Here is a 14,864-nt window from a genome sequence, read left to right as displayed (position 1 = left end):
TGATGAGAGTCGTGTGTCACTGAGGGAAACTTCTGTCTTGAAAGTGCATCAGTAGCAAGAGTGGAACTGGACATGATCACATGGTTTAGAAGCTTTTGGAACTGGTTTGCAGGTGGAGTTCAGGAAATTTTGGCAAAACAAGCTAGAGAAGCCCTAGATTGCTGTAAGGAGAATTTTCTGGGCGATTCTGCCCAGAATTCCAAAAGTTAGACTGCTAAAAGAAATGTGACCAGGCCTGTAAAGTTTCATAAAGGAATAAAGAGTGTACCAAAAACTCGGTTAGATGCCCTGTATGCTTCATTTAAGCAAGGGATTTCTCTACATTTTGTCACTTGCTAAGACTGTGTAAGGAAAATTTAAAAGGAGAGAATTAATTCACCAGGAAAGGAAATTTTAAGGCAGCCTAATGTTCAGTGTATGTCTTGCAAAATCCTGGCTCCTGTTAGCCTAACTTACAATTGAAATTAGTAGTAAGTACTAGAGTGAAAAGTTCTGTTTTCTGCTTCATCTCAAAGAAAACACATGCAAAACTGAGGCCATGGAATTTGTATTTTCTGATAACATTAGTATCAAAAAGAAGTCAAATATTTTGCATCAGAAAAAAAAAAAAACAGCTTGAAGACCTCTCAGAAACTGACCAGATCCTACTTTCAGGGCCAAATGTATAGAAGAATGCATTGATTTGAAAAGATTTTTGCTTTGAGAAGAGAGCTCTAGGACACCTGCTCATTTAAATGCCATGACCAAAAGGTTTCCTTGAGTTCATGCATCAAGGCACTCAGACATGGTACAGGCCTGATCCAGAAAGACGCTGCTGAAGAAGACAGTAGATCTTCATGTCTAGGGGATGTTAGCTTTTCAGGCATACTGAACAAAACAGTGGTGGCTTCTATCCAGGTTTTAGAAAAAAGGCCTGGAAAGCTAGAAAACATGTGTAACAGGACCACAGGCCCCAGACAGGAGCCTCTGAAGTCATGGTGCAAATCTGTGAAGGTGAAGGCACAGGTTGTGGTGGGGACCACAGGACTCTGGAGACTGATGGAATATGGATTCTGGAGGAAAACGGAAAACACAGAACAGATCTTGCCAAAAAGAATGGGCAAATGGCCTGCAACAAACAAGGCCATAGGGTTGTGACTCCCTAAACTTACCCCGACTGACCACAATCTGCCCCTCCTGCTGGATACATGAATTATAGTATTTAATGTTTGGTCTGCCACGTTATGATCTTGCTTTGAATCAGTTCCATTCTATCTCCCATTCTTCCAAATGATCCTTTCAAATTATTTTTTTCCTCTTCAAAATGACTACAGCCTTCCTCCTTAATTCTATTAACATGTAAACTACATAATCTGTTTCTTAATAATGGATACTACTTAGTTATTTTATTGTGACAATATTTTATAATATATTGATATCATTTTATCCAAACTCATGTTTTGTGTTTTCCATAGGAGAAAAAAAAAAAGGTGAAAGAAATATATTACCACCAGTTGGGAAAATGGAAAGGATATTTATAGATAATCAGAGTAGTTTGTATTGCTACATTTAGAATTCAAAGGGAAAAATTGATACTATGAAAAATCAAGTTTAATTACATTACGGTTGAGTGTAGAGCATATACACAGCCTATGTGCAAATCCTGGCTGTGTCATTAGGTTTCCAAGAGATACTAGGCAAGCATGTGCTTTCTATGATTTAGATATTTTTCATTAAAAGTGGATAAAACAGTATTGTGTACCTCAAAAGGTTGTGGAAACATTTATAAACAACTAATGGGCTTATACAACACGTTGATACTGCTACAAACAATGTTACAAGTGCTCCAAAATGTCAAATCAGAAAAAACTTAAAAATGCATTGAATTGTAATTCATATTGAAAAAAGTAAAATTCACCATGGGAACAGTGTTACTCATGAGACCTTTAAAGAGGAGGTCCCTTGAGAACGCATTGTGAGATGAGTTTTTGGAAACAGCTGTCACAATCCCCTTTGCATTTGACTTAGTACAATGTACACAAATATAAGGCAACATGGCTGAAGAAGTACTGCAGATGCTGCCTGCAATATCTTAGTACAGGGCAAGGACCAGCTCGATGGAGGTTCTTCACATGACAGTTTCAGAACTCCGTGTCAAGGAGTGAGGGCAGCACCAGTGACCAGCATGAAGCCATTTCACATAATCTATGCACACAGAGCTTATTAGTCAGATTGTCCAGAGAAACAGAAGCGATAGGATGTGCATTTGCTTGTGTGTGAATCTCTGTAAAGAGAAAGGACAGAGAGGGCGACTCAAGGAAAGGACTCAACTCATTTCAGAGAAATACGAACTTCAGAGTCTGCAGGACACGTCAGCGGGCTGAAGAAAAGGGTTTCACTTTGAGTTTGAAAGCAGTCTGCTAGAAAAATTTCTTACCTAAGTGAGATTAGTCTTTGTTCCTTAAAGGCCTTCAACTAAGTAGATTTGGTGCATTTACATTGTAGAAAGTAATGCGATAACATATTAATCTCATTCAAAAAATACCTCCTCAGAAATATCTAGAATAGTGCTTGAAATGTTATCTGGGCATTATGTCAATCGAGCTGACATATACAATTAACCTTCATATGGAGACATGGTGATGACTTTAAACCTCACGTGTTACATCTGGGACATCAGAAATGAGGTCTCGGGCTAAAATACTAGTCACTCAGCAAATGATCCTAACAATAAAAATATGAGAAAAAAATCCTTAAAATATTCTGTCAAATGTGCATCATTATTTTTCTACATTGAATTTGCACTCTATGAAGGGACAAATAATGTTTGTAGTCAAGTATGTTCCTGATCAGCTTTTCTTTTTTGTTGCTAGATGTTTGTAGTACATAAGGATCATCTTACCTGTGAGGAGGAGTTAGTCTGTGTCTAACATGGCCTGTGTCTCTGGGGAGACTGCTACCTAACACAGTTTGTAAAAAATTTTTTTTTATCACATTTGTTTGTCTGTTACCATAAAGAATGGTGATGCTCTCTCTCACTGTTTAGGTATGGCAGTAAATACAGTGTATTTGGGTGCACCAGGGAGAGAACAAGTCAATGTCTCTGGAGATCCATCCGTGTTGGAACTGGGGGAATGAGTATGAGAGCATCGAGCCATCCTTCCTGGTAAGCAGCAGCAGCATGAGCGATCAGTGAGCGTGCCAGGGAAAGAGCAAGTCACCGTGGCCCATGAGCCGAAGGTGCACAGGCTGAGAATCAAACTTCCCATCCACCCACCCCCCACCTTGTTACCAGCTGGATGGTGTGGGGGCAGCCCGAGTTGATAGCAACTAAGGCACATAAAGCAACTAAAAGCTTGTATTGTTGGGTTGATTATGCTGACTTAGGGATAGATGTCTGAGCATCTTTTGGGAGGATGACTGTGTGCAGTATAGCAAGTATGAAGGATTTCCTTCTATTTTCTCTTGGAAGGCAAATATTGTTTTCACTGTTTTGCTTGGTACTGATGAATTGTTTTGCTCTATTCAATATTCTGTTTTGATAGGTTTTATAATGTTCTGTTTTTGATTAGATTTTGCTATACCTGATTGAATGGATAACTATTGTGAAGATAACAAGACATACTATGGTACCTATTACTGTTATCCTGGTAGCCTATTCTGAAGTTCTGTATCACTTTCACTGCATTGTCTTGATTGGTTTTGTTCTGTACTGTTTTGTTGTATTTTACTACCTTCAAAAAATATATAGTGTATTTGGGATGCTAAATCAAAACGTATACTAAAATAATTTAGTCAGGAAAAAGAAACATAATGGTAATTTTTGTCCTTAAGGATATGACTTTAAAATATTTATTTATTAAAGGTAAGTTCTTACCTTTTCTAATAAATGGTAAGCATCAACAAAATCACCCATCGTCACCATTGTTCAGCATTGGGATTGTTAATCTTTAGAGTCAGCTTGAGAAACATCTTGGAAATTAGCAAACACAGTCCTGGATGTGTCTGTGGGGGTTTCCAGAGGGCCCAGGCACCGGCCCCACAGGCTGAGGGAGTCTCCAGCCCCTGAATGTGGCTGACCTCGTCCAGGAGGCTGTGGGCCTAGTGGGAACAAGAGGAAGGAAGAGCAAGCCTGGCAGTGCCAGTCCTCTCTCTCCCTTCTTGGCTGTCCTGAGGGGAGCAGATTCACTCTGCCATTCCTTTCAGCTGGGACTTTTCTGCTTTGCCTCTGGCTTACCACAGTGGAGCCTGCTGGCCACCAAAGAAAATCTCTGAAATGATGAGCCCAGACTAGGAGCCATCCTGTGTTTAAGATTTCATTTTCAAGTACTTTATGACATTATTGGAAAACTAACATGAGAAGCCAGTTGGCCTAAAATAAAATATTTATTTTAATTAAATTATTTAGTAATTAACAATAATTTGATGTATTAACTTTAGAAATATTAGTAATATTTTTTCTTAGCAATAATTCCAAGATTAGAATCATTGTCAGGCATTGTTCCACATACATTCCTTGTAGATAACAAAGGCAATGTTCAATGCAGATAATTATGAGAGTACCCATGGGAGAATATAGCTTTAACTGAAGGTTAATCAGGTTCATAATGTAGTGGGTGTTCTTACTAAGTGGAAACAAATCTATTTAATCTTTTCTTTATTTAAGATCACATTGTTTATCATACCACTTTAAGCCAGTTGGGATTTATTTAAGCTCAATTTCTTCACGATGGTAAATGCGTGCCACTAAAGTTTCTCCCAGAAATTTCAGGTAAGTTATTTAGAACCTATATAATAACCCAGCATATAAAGTAAATCTGAGCTTTTATATTTTCTTTTAAAAGAACTGGCACTGAAATTTTGTGGTTTAACTTGAAGTTTATATCATTGCTTGACCTTGACAAAGTTTTCAGTTCTATTCTGTAATAATCAGAGAGGTTTTTTAAACCAGATTTTATACTTTAGGACAATTTTATGCAAAACCAAGGATGTGTATTATATAGCCGTACATGCAGACTTTTCTTTAAGTGTGAACCCATTACCCTTTTTGAAGGCTTAGCCTGTAAACCTAGTTCCTTCCACTGGCAAGTTAGTTAGTGCTTCATTGGGTAACACATTATAGATAAACGAGGTTTAGTCTATTACACGGAAAAGACAAGGATGAGTCTCACAATGGACTCCTCTGGTCTTTAATGCAGCTTGTATGTAAGAGGAAAAAGATTCACCCTTTGGTGATACTTTATTTTACTAGTATTGGACAATGAATTTTAAAATATTCAGACACTTTCAAATTTATATATTTTAATAGAGTTCATAAGTTTTATATGAAGTCAAATTTGTTTATTTAAAAAGAGAAAGAAGATGATGTTTCTCTATAGAAAGTTCTCCAATTAAGCAGTATCCAACTTTATTAATATAACTGTTAAGGCAATGTCCAATTTTAGTAACACAGATTGCTTATTTCTTCTCTTTGTGTGTAAGTAGGCAAACTACATAAGTTATTATGATTGATAATTATACAGTATTTGATTATGCTAGTTTCTGTGTAAATATATTAGTAGTCTCTGAATTCATTAGCTTTTACATGCATCTTAATCATATTTTTAGCTATAATTTTCTTCAGAAATTTTCTAAGAACAGCAAATAGCTTCTCAATTGTCTTAAAGTCAAAACAATTAAAATTAAATGTTCAAACCTCATTGTGGCATATTTTGTTCATCCTCTATAGGTGTTTTTTGTCAGTATTACTTTTTATTTAGTTTTCTATTTAATTAAAAAATACAACACAACCTAAAATTTGATTTTCATAGTTTGAGAACTTTCTTAATATCAGACATGTATCTCTAAAGTTTAATGAAACATTAAGCTTTTTTATGGAACAATATTCATTTCTTTTGTGAACATTGCTGAGTACAGACATCTGGGTTATTTACATTTGAAAATATGTATCAAAATCACATCACTCATGAAGACAGCTGTTGTCTGTCCATCAATTACTATCCCCCCACAATGGAAGCAATTCCTACTTTATATAATGTTCAAAACATCTTGCCTGTGTTATTTCATGTAAGACACTTGTCTGTTTTTTTGAGTAGGGCGTGGAGAAGAGAGTCCATTGATTTTAAACAGTGTTCACCCCAAGCACATACTTTTTTGTAAATGAAAACAATTTTAATTATTTAAATATACATTATAGGTTGCAGGATTATTATATTATAATTTCTGGTCTGTATTATGTAGTAAAATGTGTGCTATATATTTTGTTTTGTTACTATATACTCGATAGATTCATGGTTTCATTAAATGTTGAATTTTATATATGAAAATAAATGTAATTATGTAATTATGTGTGGAGAAGCATAATAAAGTATGATTATACGGTTGCATTGATTCTGAAATCTAAGTGCTGATGTTTTGTAGTCCTTTGTATAGTATTCTTATGCCTCATTTACAGACTACAATCAGTGTGAAAAAGATTTTTTGGATTCATCTTTCCCCTAGCAGGAAGTGTTGTGCCCAGTAGAGAAACATTTTAATTAAAAAAATAAAAAATAAATCTCTTCATTTGGTTGTCTGAAACTTGATCTTAGTTCATGCTAGCAAATAAAATAGAAAAATGATACCAATGAATCACAAACATTTTCTATTCTCGTGAATGACTTGACAGGTATTTCGGAGCCTGCCGCCACCCAATCCTGGGCATAACTGACATTAACATGCATCTGTTTGGTGCACATGGCTGAATTGTTTGGAGAAAGTCTTGAATTCAAATGTAGCCAAAGGAATTTTATAATAACTTTGCTAAACTTTAAAACATACATTTTAAAGTTAGCTGTTCCAATAAAATGGTGTTTCATTAGCAATTTTCTTTGGTGATAGGAGAGCTCAGCAGTGATAATTTTAAAGGATCACTAAGGTCCAGAATTTCTACAAAATTAGTTCTATAAAATTTCTATAAAATTATTCTATCAAATTATAAAAATTAAAAACAATAATGACATCTCTGGTTATTGACAGAGACATGCATGATTTTCTGTCTATTGACAGAGACATGCATGATTTTCATAAAGAACATGTGGCTGTTTGCATTTGCCTTATATTATCCATTGTGTTTCAAATTATTATTGTGGTGCTGTGTTTCAGGTTACTTTTAACTCAGATCACTTAGAATTAGTAAAGACACATGGCATATTCTGGTAAGAGAGTCTACCTTCCTGGGTAACACACGGGCTCTAAGAGACTGTAAAAATTGTCACAGTAAGGATGAATTCTTTCTTTATGTTGTTTTGGAACTTCGCATGTGATATGGTGCCTCTGAATGGCGGTTCCCTCTCTGATACAGGGATAATTGCAGAATTTGCTTAATTGAATCTCACAAAATGAGAGGTTAATGAGATTAACATATGTAAAACATTTATAACAATGTCATATAGCAATGGCTTAATGAATGCTAGCACTTTGAAAAGACAGTCTTGATGTAATATTATTAATCCAGGATACCTAGCTCTTGAAGAGTATTTTTGATAAAAAATGTGCTGTAATCAGCCTTTCTCTTCAATAGACCCTATTGTCCATATTATCCATATGTATTGCACATATTACTTGCATATCATTTATTCATGTAATAATAATATTTTTCTCAGAGATTACTACACAAAATTTCTTTAATTGCTGCTATGTCAACAACATATATGAACCATATTTTTATAAATATCTTTTACAAAAGTTTTATCAGTTATTGTTATTATAATGGTGTTTAACTATTGGAATTATTTGAATTTACTACATATCAAAATACCTTACAGAATTCACATCTCTGCATGTCTGAGTAAATTTAGTTCCAATTTGAGGTTGCAGTATGGAGCACTAAGTATGAATCTGAGATATAAAAAAGCTTTAATAAATTTATTGGAAAAATGTTCGCAAATCTTAGATATAATGATAGGCCGAAGGATCAAGTTTAAGAGAAAAATTGTAGAGTAGGAATCTAAATCTCTGATCTTAAATCTGTGATCTTAAACCCGCAATTGCCATCAACCCATTAGCTACCTTGACTTACATCATTTGGTAGAGAGATGTCAAATATTTGTACCAATATTGAGGTTACTTTTTGAACTTTCCTTTTGTCTTCTTGTTTGATAGGCAGAGGCACTCATTTGCTTCATCTCCTCACATCTTCTGCATCAAGGCATCATGTTAAGAAACATTCTGCTGTTGTCTCTTCAGATAAGCCTCCTAGGAACCACTCTTGCTGGGAATATTCTGATTTGGCCAATGGAAGGCAGTCACTGGCTCAATGTTAAGATCATTATTGATGAGCTCATTAAAAGAGAGCATAATGTGACTGTCCTGGTAGCCTCGGGTGCACTTTTTATCACACCATCATCTCAGTCATCTCTGACATTTGAAATATATAAAGTGTCTTTTGGCAAAGAAAGAATGGAAGGATTGATCAAGGACTTTGTTTTAACATGGCTTGAAAATAGGCCATCTCCTTCAACCATTTGGAGATTCTATCAGGAGATGGCTAAAGTCATCAAGGACTTCCACACTGTGTCTAGAGAGATTTGTGATGGTGTTCTTAGAAATGAAAAGCTGATGGACAAACTGAAGAAAAGCAAGTTTGAAGTCCTAGTGTCGGATCCAGTATTCCCTTGTGGTGATATAGTAGCTTTAAAGTTGGGAATTCCATTTATCTATTCCTTGAGGTTTTCTCCTGCCTCAAATGTCGAAAAGCACTGTGGGAAGGTACCATACCCTCCTTCCTATGTTCCTGCTATTCTATCAGAACTCACTGACCAGATGACTTTTGCTGACAGAGTCAGGAATTTCATCTCTTACCATCTACAAGACTACATGTTTGAAACTCTTTGGAAACCATGGGATGCCTACTACACTAAAGAGCTAGGTATGTAGCAATTTTTGTTTTATTATTTGAATGTGAATAATAGAGCTTTATATCATTTCTCTTCCACTTACCCATGTCTGTTTTTATTTTTTATACATCTGGGTTCTCTATTCGTATAATTTAATGTCAATGATAGAAGATACTATACTGCAATAATATATTTAAAGGTTTTCTACTTTTATGCACAGAAAGAATCAACTAAGTTATGTTAAGAAACAAAATAACATATTTTGTTTGAACAAAAGATGTTAAGAAATACTTTAGCTTGGAAATAAGTTTGGGCCTTATTTATATATTATTTTGAAAATAGAAATTGTCTAGAAATACCAGTGCTGATTGGAGGCATCTGAAAGAAACTTCACTTTCTATACCAACTTATCATTTTTATAAACACATGCTCATATCTAAGAATACAAATGCCTATAAAAATCTGAGTCATAAATTTAAATGATAAAAATACTCAAGGCTTGGTGAAGTTTGCTTTGAAGGTATGAATTTATGATAAAACATAACCCTTTCATGAAATGATTCATGTTAATTTTCACTAACTGATACTCAGCAAGTATAGTGTTTATATGAAGAAAAATAATCAAATTTTTATACAATTTAGTGTCAAAAGTTCTATGTTGATCATGAAAATGAACCTAGCAATTCTTCTAAAAATCAAATGGTTTTACAACTTCTTACATTTCTACATTTATTCTTATATTTCATATATTTATTCTTTAATAATAGGTTTTTCCTTTGGACATTTGCTTAGATAGGTAGATTATCACAAAGACATATATAAAATCCCAGGCTTTAGAGTGTTCCCAGCCAAGCAGAGAACTCATGTTAAAAAGCATTTGCAGTTGAATTATCTAATTAATACATGTGCAAATCACGGGGTGTGTAGAAGAGCTGGCTACTGTACAACAGGGAAAGCATGATCCGAGATGCTGCAGAGATGAACCAGTGAATAAGGAAAGTGTTACACAGTGAATATTAATTATCCTTCCAGGCAAGCAAGAATGGGAAGAAAAATGAACCCAGTATTGGGAACTTGAAATATGACAAAGTGGAAATGATACTACTGATGACTTATTTTTCCCAAGTCTGTAAAATATGAAGTGGAAAGAAATGAAGGAAATGCTAGGGAAATCAAGATTCCAACTACAGTGTGTACTTTCAAAGTCTCTATAATGTTAAAGTCCTCAGTATTTATTGAGGCAACAATTAAAAAACATTTAAGAGAATGCAGGATAACTAGATTTACATGGTAATTATTTTCCCAGGAAGGATGCAATGACAATGCAGAGTCCTGAGATTGGGTTACTGTCTCACTCTAGGGGGATGATGTTAGAACTTGTACCTGGAAACAGCTAACAGTAGATAAAAATCATATATCATGAGATTATCTAGTCACAAAATAGGAAACCTGGTACTGTGTCCACACTACAGCTCACTTGTCAAGAGCACAGAAAAGTAACTCAGTCTCCTTCTACCCACCCTTCCTCTATTTCATCTCTAATAGTTCTGTTAAAAGCAATGAATTAGTTAATGTTTGAAAGGGTGTTAGATCCACATATGAGAAGTGAAAAGAAGCAGTAGCTGTTTACCAAGTTTTCCTCATTAATGGTGAAATTCGACCGGCGAGGACTGTTAAAAAAATGAAGAAGATATTGAAACGATTTTGATATTTCTAACTGCAGTAAATGGCGCACGGTTAATCAGGCTACAGAATGTAGCAGAATATGGCAGAAAAGTTTTGGGAGTAGGAATAATCCATTTGATTTTGTAGATGTTGTATTTGTGTTGATTTTGTAAATCTAGTAGTAGTTGGTTCCATGGAAAGATATCCCCAAGATAATAGCTTCCAAAAAAAAGATTTAAGATGTGTACACTGTTTTGCCACTTTCACTGTAATTTTGGTTCTGTGTTTTCTGCTATGCTGTTAAGGTAAGCACTTGATATATTTCTGTTTTTATAAGCAACATATTTTTGAATGTCAGTAATAAATGACTTAAACTCAACCAATAAACTTATAGTTAGTTGTAAATAAGATTATCATCACAATCAGTTAAAATTAAATCATGATATGTAGTTATAGCTCATACTGTATATAGTCTCTTCAGTGACACATATTAGCATTTTATTTTTGCTTCAAGTTAAACCCCAAAAGTACAGGCCTAATGCCAATGGTAACAAGTTAAAATACTGTGTTCTCTTTCTATTAACCAACAATTCTGGTATTGTTATGTTGTCAATCTTTAAATTTACATTATACCATCAAAATTTGATTTTGTAATTTCACTTATTTTTTAAAATGTAGTAAGGCCAAGATTTAAAGAATATTCTAGGAATTAAAAGTTCTGTATACACTGCTGAAATTACACCATTGTCTGGTAAGAAGACATTGTAAGACCTAGAAATGTTTACTAACTAATGAGTGAAAATATTAAACATCATTGAAAATCCTTAAAGATGACACAATGAAATGTGAAAACTAATGATTTACATGAAAGATAGGAGAAAAATTGAGGTTTCTGTTTAGTAATAGTTGATGTATTGTATTTTTGTGTTTTCTATTTTAATAACAAAAGATAGAAATGATACAGCACTTCAAAAAAGTAGGAAATTAGCACTAGTTAATATATTTCATATTGTTATTTTAGAAGTAGTTGTTTAGGTTACAAGATTTAGGCATAAAAATATGATTAAACAATCAAAGAGAGCATAAACTGTTCTTTTGGAAGCAGTTACGGAGATTAGTAGTATAGCAATCTGTCCTGTATATATATATATACATATATTTATATTACACACATATATATGCATACCTTTATACATGTAGCCTTTTCCCTTTTTCTTTTCTCCTTTCCCCATCCCAGTTGTTCTTTCCTTTTGAGCACTTTCTTTCCCTTTAATTTTCACAATATCTATTGTATATTTTGCATCTTATGACTCTTTGAGTTTTTTTCACTAGGGATATGATATTTACCCATGTGAGTTTATTTCACTTATGAATATTGTCTCAAGTTGCATTCATTTACCCATAAAAGCCTCAGGTTTTTATTCTACAAACTTATTCTAAAATAATTGTGAATTTGAAGTAGAGGGAGCAAAATACATTCACACTAGTTGGTGTGTGGATGTGAATGTAACACAGTCTAGTGAATGGATATGATCAAAAGTATTTGAACCATCTATAACTAATAGGCCAAGGCATAACACTAAAGCCATCTGCTTCTTCTACAATAACTAATGATCCACAAATTTTAAAACATGATTATCTCCCACATGTTCAGAAGAGCTAGACCTTCTTTCATTTGAGGAAAATAAGCATAGACACAGTGATTATTTACATGAATTGGCACATGTCTGGTGGTAATATATGGGGATGGACTACATCGTAGAGCTAAATCTAGATTTTATTAAACATGAGGATAGTGTAGAATAAATGAAAAACTTTTATAAGGCAATGAAATTACAGTGCTTGCAACTTTATATCTCCATGCAAGCAAACATTAACAGATATATCTAACTATGTGCACCATCCCAGTTAATGATGGGATGAATTTGGAATATTCTGCTGTTATGTTTAAATTCCTAACAAAAGCTCACTGTTCTATCGGTATTAAAACATGAGACTAATCTTTCTTAAAATTTTAGAGAACATAATGAAGAGTCCTATCTTCTTTACCTCTTATCTTTGCATTTGATTTCACATCTGATTTTGATATTTGGTGTCATCTTTCCAACTACATTACATTCTTCCTACTTAAAAAGACTGTTTTAAGTTTTTCCTACTAATATTCTTAGGAATGCCAGAAAATAAATGCCCTTATTGAAAGGACCAGGAAAGAGCTAAAAATTCTGATGGAATTGATTAATTTTTCTGCAAAATATTATGGATACACAAAAAACGAGAATGATGTAAGAACTGAATTTGAAAAAAACTTTCTTTCCCAGTGTAATTTGAATTTGTAGTTTCTTAAATTCTCTAATAAACATGTTTGAAATGAATCCCATTGCCATTTAAATTTCAAATTATTACAGTTGAATAAATAAACGGATTAAGTTGCTTTTTTTTTTTTTTTTTTTTTTTTTTTTTTTGGTACCAGGGATAGAACTTGACCTCACACTTGCCAGGCAGGTGCTGTGCCATTGAGCTAAATCCCCAGCCTCAGATTAACTTTCTTAAAGATTTCTTTTCTGTGGTAAAATGTAATAAGAGCTTTTGACTAGGTCCTTAATATCTGCTAATTGTTAGGAACTGGATATTATAATACCCAGATTTCTTATTTTGTTGAAGTTATGGGACTTGGCTCAAACTCATATATATTCCAATGATGTTATCCCTTAATACATGTTGAATTGTTTCAATTCACTGTGCACCATAATACATGATATAAACATATATAAACATATGGTATGTTTATATCACTTATTATGTATATGTATATATCACTTATGATATATTATATATATGTATATATCACTTATTATGATATAATAATATCATATATATACATATATATATATATTCCTTTTATTCTACTTGTGATGAGTTTGTTGTATTTCAATACAAGAAAATCTCATCATCACTGGGGAGAATGTTGAGGTCTCAAAATATCAAGTGTGCTAAGATGAAATCACACAATCAAGAGTTTGAAGCATTATTTAAACTAAAATCTTATACCAAAGTTTCTTTGATCTTTTACTCTAGATCTTTTATTCTCTCCAATTTAAGTTTCAGTTGAAAATGTAACAATTATTCAATATTTTTTTGTTAAATTTTCCAGGATACATTTTTTCTTTTTAATGCATTGAACTTTGAAATACTTCATACTGTTTCATGCCTATATTTAATTTGCTGGATGGAGCATAATCATTGTATGGTTTTAGATAACAATATTTAGTCCTTAAAGGATAATTTCAATGTGACTCTTTTGTATTAAGCATATTGTCTGAGGTTATTCTTTCTGGCTTCATGAGGAGTACATAAGGAATACCTTATTGAAAGTATAAAATATTTGTAGAATTAAAAATATTCGCTGATAATTGTACAGTGTACATTTTATTATTGTTTTCATGCTATGAAGACAAATGCCAACAAAGATATGTACACACTGAAGAGAATAATGTAAAAAACTTATAAAACAAAATATTTATAATCCATAAGTTTTATGTACTGTTACCAGCAGTTTTCTGCAATGATCAGTTTGAAAACAAGCAGGCCACTACTTGAATAACTTCATTTTTGTGCTACTAAAGATTGAACATAGGGTCTATGCACTAGACTACAATGTCAGATCACTCATTCATTCATTCCCTCATTCATTTAAAGATAAGATTTTCCTGTCTTGAAATTCCAGTCTTATGCTCCCCCAGAGTCCTGATTTAAAGGAGTACTCGATCACACCTGATTTCCAGAACATTTTTAACATATCATGTTTGTTTCTATGTGTGTTATATAACAATACTTCTGCAATAACCTATTGCATATCTTTAATATAGCTTTACTTACAAAAATATGCGATTAATTTTTAAGAAGTAATATAATCCATAAAAACAGTATGCTTACTTCAAAAAGAATGACCATAATATTCAAATATTTGCATCAACAAGCTGCTCGCTGAGCACCAGTAATTAATGTAAAATAAAGTGTGAGAGAAATAAACATATCATTTTAAGCTATAGAAATTATGAGAAGCTGGGAAAATGGTGGATCAATAAGCAGCAAGTAAAAAGCCTTTCTGAGGAATACAGCTGAGGAATGCTGGAATATAACACTCTGGAAAAGACCAGAAAGAAAGAGTTGGATCCTCTTCACCAGGAAGACACTAAATTGAAAAGAAAGAATGAAAGAATGAAAGAATGAAGGAAAGAAACAAAGAAAGAAAGAAAGAGAGAAAGAAAGAAAGAAAGAAAGAAAGAAAGAAAGAAAGAAAGAAAGAAAAAGAAAAAAAGAAAAGAAAAACTTGGACAAAGGTGG

At 33.4% G+C, this 14,864-nt stretch overlaps 1 protein-coding gene and 1 pseudogene across 4 annotated transcripts in view; one reads left to right on the top strand and one right to left on the bottom strand.

The window, feature by feature from the left end:
• The window catches only part of LOC134474084 (UDP-glucuronosyltransferase 2A1-like), a 309,053-nt pseudogene that overhangs the window by 60,682 nt on the left and 233,507 nt on the right, over window positions 1-14,864 (bottom strand).
• The window catches only part of LOC100717542 (UDP-glucuronosyltransferase 2A3), a 59,659-nt gene continuing 52,967 nt past the window's right edge, over window positions 8,173-14,864 (top strand). For all 4 annotated transcript variants that reach the window (XM_013150129.2, XM_063240403.1, XM_005002679.3 and 1 more), the window contains exon 1: window positions 8,173-8,887. In XM_013150129.2, the coding sequence (XP_013005583.1) occupies window positions 8,173-8,887 (715 nt within the window). The remainder of the gene's footprint in view (window positions 8,888-14,864) is intronic.

This window comes from Cavia porcellus, unplaced genomic scaffold (assembly GCF_034190915.1).
Source record: "Cavia porcellus strain 051 isolate PalLab524CR breed Dunkin Hartley unplaced genomic scaffold, mCavPor4.1 scaffold_30, whole genome shotgun sequence".
Lineage (NCBI taxonomy): Eukaryota > Metazoa > Chordata > Mammalia > Rodentia > Caviidae > Cavia > Cavia porcellus.
Note: the sequence above shows the minus strand (reverse complement) of the source record. Positions and strands in the feature narration are given on the sequence as shown.